Source organism: Oculina patagonica, chromosome 12, assembly GCF_052425735.1.
Source record: "Oculina patagonica isolate OP01 chromosome 12, crgOcupat, whole genome shotgun sequence".
Classification (NCBI taxonomy): Eukaryota; Metazoa; Cnidaria; class Anthozoa; order Scleractinia; family Oculinidae; genus Oculina; species Oculina patagonica.
Window position 1 is genome coordinate 20,234,380 of NC_135769.1, and position 12,039 is coordinate 20,246,418.

The 12,039-nt window shown below is 37.3% G+C and overlaps 1 protein-coding gene across 1 annotated transcript in view; it reads left to right on the forward strand.

Moving 5' to 3' along the window:
* Window positions 1–10,995, forward strand: part of LOC144631987 (adenosine receptor A2b-like) — a 39,126-nt gene extending 28,131 nt beyond the window's left edge. The window contains exon 2 of the mRNA XM_078490575.1: window positions 10,045–10,995. Coding sequence (XP_078346701.1) covers window positions 10,060–10,995 — 936 coding nt within the window. The 5' untranslated portion in view covers window positions 10,045–10,059. The remainder of the gene's footprint in view (window positions 1–10,044) is intronic.
* The last annotated feature ends 1,044 nt before the right edge of the window (window positions 10,996–12,039 follow it).

Sequence of the window (12,039 nt, forward strand, 5' to 3'; positions counted from 1 at the left end):
AAAGAAAGAACCAAAACGAGCAGTAGTTGTCATCTTTTAGCGGAGGAGTTTGGGGGTGGGAGAAGGTTTCGTATTAGAAATTTTGGATTTTGTGGGGTGAACAGGGAAAAACCTTCTGATAAAGAGAGGGGAGATACATTCAACAAGCATAATCAAATCCCTCCCTGACTCAACCCCATTCAAACTGAATGGTCCCAGGAGCCCCCAAATGCCGCTTAATACAGAAAACAACTGACCAGAGAAATGAATTTCAGTTATGATATTTATAATAATTCTTGCGTATATATAGATTACTTCATAGAAAGTGCGCCGTACGGATTTATATTCACGAGTTGCAAAACTTTGGAAAACGAACGAGTGAGAGTAGCGAACGAGTGCGTTTTCAAAAGTTTTGCAACGAGTGAATATAAATCCGTACAAAGCACTTTCTATGCTGTAATTTGTTTATTATATATATAACGAGAATTCAACCATTGAACACTTTACGCCGATTTTTTCCAGTTTATAACCTTTGACATACAACAGCTCGGCGCGAGAAAACAAAGCTGTAAATGCACATAGCTTTACAAGCGAATTCGCTATTTCAATCATATACATGTAAAAAAGAAAAATTACTGGCGACAAACTCTCCTAGACAAGAACTTTATTTAAATAAACACATTGCGTTACATTTACGTTAAAAACTTCGTATCGCATGGAGGAAACTTCGCCACAAGCGAATAAACTACTGGCGAACAAATTGTGACAACACAAGGAGTCGGTTAATTAAACAATAATTACGACGTAAATCCAGTTTAAAAATGCAATTTACTTAACCGAGACGATCCCAAAAGCGCCTGAATATTCTTAGAAAGTCCGCGGATGTGTTGAAAGTTCCGATGAAAGTCTTGCCTTCGCTTTCACTTATCGACACTTCGCCTTCGCCTGTCTTTACTGCGCCTTTGAAGATTGATTTTTACCACTGCTGTGTTCTTAAGGTTTTGCTTAGTGTGCTTCTGTTGGCTTGCATTTTCATTAAGTTCTTAAAAGGCAAACTTTTGTAAAGGAAGAAAACGTGTAGCCATGTTTTCAAAACATATAAAACTGCCGTCGAGAGCAAACTTGCAGCTCGCTTTCTCAACCTCGTTGGAAACCATTTGAATTCTCGCGCTGTGATTGGTTGAGTCGTACTACTCTAGATGCTGATTGGTTATATTTTTCACATGTGAAGAAAGCTATACGCGAAGCTGATTGGACGTATCGCTTTTTTCACATGTGAAAATATAGCAAATATAGAATTCTATTTGCAAGGTTTATTGCTTAAAATTCTCGCTATATATATAATAAAAAATCTTATTTGCGTTCGAAAAAGGCCTGTATCTTTAGGCAAAAACTGAACGTCATGCAATGCTTGTGCCCTGGAATATAATCCTACAGACAAGTAGGCCCACTAATCCCCTTCCAGCTAATGGTCACTAATAGGTCACAAACAGCAACTTAGCGGAAAATTATTAAATTAATCGATTTGCTATATGTGATAGATATAGACGTCCACTGTTCTTCTTACAGACCTGGTGAAATTTTGTCCGCGAAACAAGCCGTAGCCTGATCCCGCGGGCTTGATATAGCTTCAGGCAGTCGGTTTATAGTTCAGGTATTAGTTTTGGAGCAGCGCAAAAAATAAATAAATAAATATATCAATAAATAAATAAGTAAATAAATAATTTAATCAAACAATATATATATAATATATATATGTCTGAATTTATCAAAACCAGGTCAAAGAAAAGTGACGTCAGTATTCTTGAACAAGTACGTTACTGCGCGAATTGGCTTAAAACGCCACAAGAAAGGACAAAAAAAAAAAAAAAAAAAAAAAAAGAAATACAGCGCTGCAAGGTGAAGAAGAGAGAGGAGAAGAGAAAAAAAGACTGACATTCCCTTTAGTTTTTATATCATCGAGTTTGGAGATAGTTTCTGGCGAGAAAAAAACGCGTTTACAGCGATTTCGCTTAAGACGGTGAAAATTTCCTTGACCTGGTTTTGATAAATTCAGACATATATCTACCTTGATTTGATAAAAGGTGTCTAACGAATTTTGACACAACACTATAGTTCTGAGCCATATTTCGGCAGAGAACGTTGAATGAGGGATAGTTTTAGCTCGAGGTGAACGTTGATTACTCTAATTTATGTCTTTTCGAACCAAGAAGACTGCATTTACGGCATTTTGTTCAAATTATGAATTCTACAATTTAATTAACTTGTTTACAACATGAAATAATATCAACTGAAAAACCAACTTAAAAAGTGCTAGAGCGAGAGCTGAACTGAAGCTTTCTAAATCCATGCATGGTCTAAAATGAACTATCAACAGGCGTTCTACATCGACGTTCGCTTCATTTTCAAGGAATTGGGGAATAAATAAGTAAACAATTCATGACTCAGCGAGACAATTCGATATGTTTCATGTCAGTTCACGGCCGGAAACCACGCATATCGAATTGCTTCTCGCTGACAAATCACAAAACGCGCTGATCGCCAAATGAGCCAAAACCGAACGGCAAAATAATCATCAAATGAAGAGATTCTACTCACATAAGGGTTTCAAGAAATTCCCTTTCGACCATCAGCTGCGCTCTTTGCAACCTTTCCATCTTATTCACAATGTAATACCCCGGATGTGAAGAATCGTTAAAAAGCGAACCAATACCCTCGGACATTACAACAGAATTTTTCTAAGTCTCCAGCCAAGGAAGAGTTCAAGCCCAATATCGCCATGACCGCCTTCAAATCAGCCCTAAAGTCTAGTTCCGAGTCCTAGTTGATGTGGCTGAAGACCTTTGCTGTCTAAAGGAAGCACAACGTTATTTGTACCAAGCAAAACATACCGAGTCAAGAGTTCAACCCGTTAAAGCTTTGTTCTAAGGTACAATAACAGCCGACGCAAAACTTGCAAATCGTTAGACTTCCACCTTCATAGGACTTAATGATGTCCTCCGGCAAACTTCCTTTAGACAGCAGAATGGAAAGCTATAGATCACAACTGTTCTACTAGTTAGCGCGCGCAACTAGAATTCAAATGAAAGAGAGGGGTTGGAGTTAGAGACTGGGCTAGACTAACCACAAGTAAATCTAGGGGTAGGGAGACGGGGGGGGGGGGGGAGAGACAGGGAGGGAGAAAAAAAAAGTAAGATTGAAGTCACTACATTAGACAGGGCGACATTTCATTGAAAGAAAGCCGAACAATTCTCCGTATCTTAAAAAAAAAAAAAAAATGAAACCCCATACATTCCTTAACAGCCCGATAGCCACCTTTTATCAAATCAAGGTAGATATATATGTGTAAAAATAAATAGAAAAGAAAGAGTTTTGGGTTGTTCTGATAGACAGGGAGAATGAATAAATTTTTCCGCTACTTCGCCTGCAGAAAACCCTTGCAACTTTTTGCGCTCGCCTTTATTCTCGTTAATCGCATTTTTTCGTGCTACTCCCAAAGTGTTCACCAGGGTTCTTGGTCAGCTACAAGCAAAAGAAATCAGCAATGGTCGTCCGGTTTACGTTTGGCGGATAAAATTTCAGCCGCCGCATGGTTTAAATTACCGTATTTTCTCGATTAAACGCCGGACCTCGATTAAACGCCGGCCTCGTATAAAAGCCGGGTCAAAATTGCTTATTTTTTAATAAACGCCGGGAGTGTTCGTTCGTTGCTATGAATGGCACTAGTACGGTATGCTACTTTGGAATTTTCAATGAACGCTGGCGTAACATAGCTAGGATGGACGTTGTACAACAAAATATAACCTTATTCACCTAGCAGATTTCGCATTCCCGTCTTTCTTACTGACGCATTTTCGTTGTTGTGTTAGTGCTTACAGGCGTTGAAATCACGAGAAACCCTCAGTTCGAGGCGTTTATGAACTTAAAACTTTGTATCCATAACCTTTAACTTCGTGCTCTTTTGTGCAGTTAAAATACCGTTTATGTTCCTTTTGTCATAAATCATGGTTGCAACATAAACGTGTTCAATACGCAATAATGAACCTTTGGGAAACTGTAAAACACAGATGGCCAGGGAAAGTTTTTCGGGGCAAAACGAAGAGCAAAATCGCCTTGCTTTGTAAAACTGCCCCTTGGTCTCGGAGATCGACTGAAAGCAAATCAATCTGAAAATTTGACAGAAATTTGCCTTCCATTAATAAACGCTCGGCCCGGATTAAACCCCGGCTTCAAATAAACGCCGGGTCCACCAATCCAAGTTCGAAATAATCGCCGGGGGTGCTTAATTGAGAAAATACGGTAATACAAAAATAGGGAACATCATGATCTGACATACAAATACGAGGTGTAGCCACCCTAAATTAATGTTTTTAATGTGTACGGATACTGGATCTTTCCATAATATTCGGACAAAATTTCTTCAGACCTGTAAGAAGTATAGTTGACGTCTATTAGTGTCACACATAAATAGATCAAAGTACACTGTTTTTTCGACGTTTTTGCTTGTTTACAAGCAAAAATGGTAGAATAGGGGTTAGTAGACAAAATTTGGATCCACATATTTGTAAACTCTCAAGGGACTTTTTTAATTTCTCAAGGGACTGTTTTAATTTTCCAAGGGATTACTTTCCGCTGTGGGTGATCACTTGCGATTTCGTGGAAAAAACGTGACTTGTCACATTTACAAACGTTATATAACAATTTTAAAAGTGACATGTCAGCTTTCTTATCTCAACGCACGTGTGTCTGAAAGGCGATCTATAAAAAGCGTCGCACAAACAATGGATTGCGTAACTAAAACACGAATAAATAATCACTAGCACTTACATCGCGTTGAGAGCAATGTTGCATGAATCGGCTTTACAACATGCGATAGTATCTACGCAGTTCGAGTGGAATTTCAGTCAAAGACAGCAAAATTCTTTCGTATTTCATCTTCAAATATAATTCGAAAGCATTCACTGTATATGTGGCTTTTGTTTAATCCTGGGTCTTGATATCCGACCCTCGCCGAGCCTAAACAAAACGCAGCTTGAGTGTAACGATTTGTTTACGCAATGTTTTCTCCGACAGTAGTCGGAAATATCCGTATTTTTTTTTCGTGCTTTTTCATGGAGCAATCGTAACGATACGGCCTTGAACACATTGAACGGCGGTCTACCTATAACAATTCAAATATAGCGTCGCAAAAACAAAGCGTCGAACGCATATTTTGCTGTTTCATTTGCTAATTTCGCTGCCGTAATCGACTGCCTCGAAAGGTCCTTGCAGTTTTAAAGTATAGAATTGTCAGATCTCGCTGAAATTTGCACTGTTTATTTGTGTAATGTTAAGGAATATGTGTATAAATACCCGGCGCGAACGAGCCATTTTTGACAAAATTATATGGCTGCATTTCCTCCGCGAAGATAGGAAATTGTTAAATTAAACTACAAAGAAACTGTAATGATAAGTTCGAAGAACAATGCACAGGATAAACCTTCGACTCATACTTCATGCAAAAACGTCGATATCTCGAAGAGACTTTGATTATTTTTAAGAATCTAGTTAATAAGAAAACTGTGGGGTATGCCCCCAGAACCGCTAGCAGCTCGCGCCTCCGGCGCTCACGTGCCCCTCTTCCCTTATTTTACCTTTGCTACGGCACTGACATGATCAATAGATACCCATTGCGTACTAAACAGAAATTTTAAACGATATAAACGAGTATTAGAATGTTCATAAGAATATTTTCATTCTAAATTCAGCAAAAAACCTGAGTCGAAAACAACAGATTTATCTAATGGGCGTACAATTAAATATAGACAACTGAAAGCAAGGCTGATCGTATATTACATGAAAGGTTGACTTGGCGAGACACCACCGCGACTAGAAACGATCCAGAAGATTGCAACCGCAGACAGCTTTCTCGTTCTTATTGGGACTCAATGCGGTGTAGCAAATCTAAATGACACCAGCTCGAAAAGCCAACGCAAATATATTGCCCAATAACCCGTACACTGTATCAAGTTCCGTACTTTGCTGGAGGAGGGTGGCGGCAAACATTTTTGGCCTACTTGTCTGGAGGATTTTATTCTTTATTCTAGGGCACAAGCATTGCAGCGACATTTGGGTGCTCCTGGGACCGTTTAGTTTGCCGATGGGGTTAAAGGGAAGAGATTTGATTATGCCTGTTAAATATATTGTCCCTTTCTTTATCAGAACGTCTTCCCCTGTTCCCCCACAAAATCCAAATGTTAAATACGACCCCTCCACCCCCCCCCCCCCCGGCAAAAAAAAAAAAAAAAAAAAAAAAAAAAAAAAACTCCTCCTTTAAAAGATGACGACTACTTCTCGTTTTGGTTCTTTCTTTACCTTATTTTTTTTAACTATGCATTATGTCACATCCCTTTTTTCTTGAAACAGTTTTTTTGGAAAAAGTCAACACCCCACCGGTTATTTCAATGGTGCGTCCCTACGTCACGTCAACTTGTGTTGGAAATATGATATCAATAAATTCTCTTGCGTGACGAGTATAGTCAAACAGCACATAGCACGAATTTGCCGTTTTGGTGGATAAGATTCTTGCTAAATGTCAGGAATGTCGTCTTAATTGAGATGTATATGCGTAAAAAGGGTATTCTTATATTTAAAAACAGAGAAGTGCAAGGAAACGCTTCATTGGAAATGAAAACAACATACATGTACAGCGACAATTCTCTTCCCTTGCATAAATTAACGGCGGCACAATGAAGGTGAGCATGTCTTGTTTGTTGCTTTATTTATTTCTTTTTATTAAAACTGTTCCTTTCTGTTAAAAATTGAGATATTGTAGTTTTGTAGCAAAAAATTAAACTCATTGAAACTGATAACGGCGAAGCATAAGACCAAATTTAATTCGTTTTAACAATTAAGTTCGACATTTTCCGGTTGACTGCAGAATGGAAATTATGGCGGAAACATGTGAAAAATGCCTGTATATTTTTCGTGCTAGCGCACTCACTTTTTACGGGCCAAACTAACGCTTTGGATATGATAAGAAGGAATAATAGGGCTTTCCAAAGAACCCATGTTTTACCGATAGAAGCGTATACCCTTGGTGTTCTAGCCCTCTGAAGTTAGGTCAAATTCGGTGTGTAAATTAAATTGCGATCGATAGAATTTTTAACGCGGTGAAAATGTGTCAACAATTACATATTTCAGGAAGATTTTCTGTTTAAAAGGAAGACCTAGGGATGGTTAAATACTCATGTAAAAATGAACTCAAGGCAAGTTTCTGAAGTTGAGAACGAGCGCATCGAAAATGCCACGAAATTGCTGTCAATTAATTAGTTTTCCTCGGCGTTCAGACAGCATGAGCTCGAATTACAAACTTTCCTCGTTTTCTCAAAAAATTAAACTCGCTGGAAGTTTTACATAATATTTTCAAAAATAGTTTACCCAAAGGGTCTTTTTGGCGTAATAAAAAAAAATTCGATTTTAACCTTTTTGTCCGCAAATTCTAAAAAGATAGAGAATTTCGCTCTTAAACTGAATAATATAGTACTAAAAAAAAAACATTTACCAGGCAGACATTTTTTGTGATTTTTTGAACACTCAGTTAGCTCAGTGGCATTTTTGTGATTCCGGAAAAAAAAACATTAAAAATAAATTTATTCCATATACCAGAGGAACGAGAACACGTACTTCAAAAGTTTTACTCGAAGTGTTATTTATTGTCTTTTCAAAAAAGAACGTGCAAGCTGAAAGTGCTGAGCGTAGACGCGTTGCATTTGTTCTTCACTGTTTAACCATGTCAGGGGAAAAGGGCACTTGAAAGCCAATTTGACAGAAGTTTGCAGGTTTTACATCGATTAGCATTTAAAAACGCTTTTTAATTATACCATGTTGTGTTCTCTAATCTTTAGCTATTTTAAAAAATTTCCGAGAAAAAATTTCTGTGTACAACATTTATAAATAATTAAGTGTGAAGGTATTTTCGACCGATCTCTCAAAGTCTTTTGATATTCAGTCCAAAGTTTCATTATTAAGGAGGCTCAAAACAGTTTCCTGCACTTTTCAGCACCTCAAATTTGACGAATCAATACTACGACACCTTTTCAGTTGATGCAACACCGTTTTGGTTACCATAGCAACGGTATAAACCTGTTAAAACACTCTTAATTTTCGCTTTAAGTGCTTATAACTCAAAAACGAGCTAGGTGACTCCCATTTTTTATGATGGAATAATGATCAGCATGTTAAGATACAACTTTTGGCATATTATTAAAAACTCTGTATTGTGGGTTCAGAGCCACCTTAAATTAAACATTTAAACCTAAAATTAAACATTTAAGGTACAACTGAACCCACAATACAGCATTTTTAAAAACTTTGCCAAAAGTTGTATCTTAACATGCTGATCATTATTCCATCATAAAAATGAGGGGTCACCAAGTTCGTTTTTGAGTTATAAGCACTTAAAGCGAAAATTAAGGGTGTTTTTAACATAGTATACTGTTGCTATGGTTACCAACGACGTAATGAAAATGATCACAACTTGTTCAGCAGTGATTGGACATTTGTTTGATATTATAATTGCTGCAGCAACTGTAAAATATTTGTAGTACTGACCCATCAAAGTATAAGACCTGGAAAGTAATGGAAACCGTTATTAGCCTTCTAAAAACATTTTTTACCAAAATTTCATAAACGCATCGAGCCCTGGAACAATCACCGGCATCACGTGATGATTTAACAACGTGCAAGGAAGAGCTTAAGGAAGAACTAAAAACGTCTCTTTCTGTAAAACATTTTGAATGACAATTCTGAGTGCTTTCAAAGAAACTTGAGTCGAGTTTTATATTTAAGTCGTTTTATATTTAACTTTAGTTCTTATTCGTTCCTAACATTTTTCTTGCTCTCAAAACTCAAATTTTCGAGTAAACCCAAGGAATATAACACTAGAAATTTTCTAAATTGATTTAAAGGAGGAACTAAGGATAAACCTTGTTTGACAGAAGTTTTAAAGGTTAACCAGCCATTAACATAAAAAAAAACTTTTTCTAACTGCCTTGATCGTTTAATAAACCTTATAATTACGAGAGTGGTTTTTATTAAGTCTTGGTATTGACAGTTTTTGACGTGCTGATGGTCTATTTACTAGTCGTATTCTATTGTCTGTCAATATTTCCATTCTGTTATGTCTTCGAAAAGACCTAAGCAGTTTTGCCTTTTTTAACAAACGCTGCGAAATATTTATTGGCAAACACCCTTAATTTACTTAGACAATACATGACAGCCGGCAAAACTCCCAGCCACGTTTGGCAGTGGATCTCGCTACACGGCACATGAAACTGACTCGTAGCCGTTTGCAGGTTCCCCATCGATTAACATATTAAGCGACGTTTAAAAAAAGTTGCTTGTTTTGGCTCATTGACAAAATAAAATGAACTTCCATGAATTTTTCATAAACACTTTTTAACTTATTAAGCATTTAGCTAAGCATCTTCAATCGGTAGTATTTTATAACGCATATCTCGTCTGAAATGTCAAAAATCATGGCTAAAGCCTGGTTTTCACTGCAACGCAAGCACAAGCGCAATCGCGCGAAAAAAAAAATGACCCTTGTGCTTGTGCTTGCCGCAAATACAAGCACAAGCATCAAAATGCAATGCGCTTGTGCTTTTGCTTGCGTCGTAGCCGTTTCCATGGTGGAATAAGAGCTGTTATCCTTGCACTTGTGCTTGCGTCGCTTGTGAAAACCAGGCTTAACTGTTCTTAACAGCTCTTAAGGTTTTCACAAACATTTGCTTGTTTAAAGAACCTGACACTCACACCAGTGACATTTACTTCTTGGTTTCATTGAAATTAGGTATAAGCCGGAAGGTTCAAGACCCGCGTATAAATTTAAATTATATATTTCCTGTTGACAAAAGAATCTGAAAGAGGGGGTTTTGGATTACTTTACTACCTTCGCTTCCTGAGAATCATCACTTTAACATGTTAAGGAACCATTTAAATCAGCCAAAGTGATCTAGTTTGATTGTCTGTGGCTCTTAGAACGGAAGCAATGTTTATGTGATACGCGTGGTATGTTAATATAAGGAACCTGAAGCCAATATGACGAAGAAATCATTTTGTGAACTGTTGCTGCAGTACTACCCCAGAATGTCAGAATTTGAGGACCTCAAATCGACGTATATTGCTAATTGTGTCTTCAACAGTTTTCTATGCTATACCGCCATTATGTTGAACATTGTAACAATCCACGCGATAAGAAAAACTTCGTCGTTGTCAAAGAGTTTAAAAACATTGCTACTGAGTCTTGCTGTTTCTGATGTTGGTGTTGGTTTATTGGTTCAACCATTTTATACCGCACTTCTGGCCATGTGGTTACAACAAAACGATCCTGGCTGTAACACCTATAAGGTTTTTAGTGTCATTGCAAATTGTTTGTCCGCAGCTTCGTTCTTTGGTGTTGTGGCTGTAAGTGTAGACAGGTTCTTAGCTATTCATCTTCATCTCAGATATCAGGAACTTGTGACTCACAAGCGTGTTGTTGCTGTGGTGATCTCAATATGGGTGTTAAGTCCGTTTTTGTCTTTGATGGCGTTGTGGATACCGCCTGGTACTCGCACGCTATTTGTCTGCATCGGTGATGTTGTTGGTCTCGTTGTTACAACAGTGGTTTACATCAGGATTTATTTAGCTGTAAAACGCCACAAGAATCAGATTCAGGCCCTGCAAGTACAACAAGTAGCACAGACTGACGAAATGACAAATTTCGCAAGCCTCGTTAAATCTGCAGTCGGGACATTTTACGTATATCTCGTGTTTTTGATTTGTTATTTGCCAATCTTAATCTGTTTTGCCGCCCTCCAAATAAACGGTCCGGGTATCGCTTCGCAGAGGCTTTTGCTTTTTTCAGTGACTCTCGTTTTTCTTAATTTATCTTTGAACCCTGTAATTTACTGTTGGAAGATGAGACACATTCGACACGCTATCATGGACATACCGCGGAACATGTCTTGGCTCAGAAATCGCACATCGCACTAATCGCAGGACCGGCCATGCTATGCCAGAATTCTCGACATTCAGTGTTGTCGTTGCTGATAAAAACCTTTCATATATACTAACAAGGACCGCGAGCAGTCTGAACATGAGCCGCATGAGGACAAACGACAGCGTATTAAAATTAAGTAAAATATACTGAAGAAATATATATATATATACTAGGATGGAATTTTTATAGCTTTGTGATTTCTTGAACACACTAAATAACAGACATTTAGAATGAATTAATTCCATATGCCAGAGGAACAAGAACATGTACGTTGATTTTTTTTTAAATTAAAAAGTTTTACTCGTAGTGTTATTTATTGTCTTTTCAAAAATAGAATGTGGAAGCTGAAAGTGCGGAGCGCGTACGCGTTGGACTTGTTGTTCACTATTTAGCCATGACAGGGAAAAGGGGAACTAGAATCGTATTTGACAACTTTTGCAGGTTTTCATCGATTAGCATATAAACGCTTTTTATTTATACCCATGTGGTGTTCTCTATATTTTTGGCTACTTTACAAAATTTCCGAGAAATGCTTTCTGTAAACAACTTTTAGATGTAATATTTTCGATCAGTTTCCAAAAGCCTTATGATATTCGATACGAAGTTCTATTATAAAGATATTTTTTCTTATCAAAATATAACAAATTCGTCGCCTGTTTAAAAAACAGTTTTCTTTAAGTCTCTATTCTGTCAGTGAGGTGCAAATGGTCTTATTAGAATCTTCTTCAATTCTCATTTAATTTAATTTTACTCCACGCTCATAATGTCCTTCAAAACACCTGAGCAGTTTTGTCTTTTTCAACAAAGAGCACAAATCACTTTTAAGCAAATAACGAATTTCCGGCGACAAGAACGTACGAACGAGGGAAAGAACGTGCTTTGAATTTTAAATCTATTATATTCCTCGGTGTACAATTATCGACTTCGTCACGTAATAATTTAACAAACTGCAACGAAGAGCTAAGAATGATAGTTTTTATTAAACAATTTCAATGACAATTCTAAGTGCTTTCCAAAGAAACAAGTTGAGAATATTG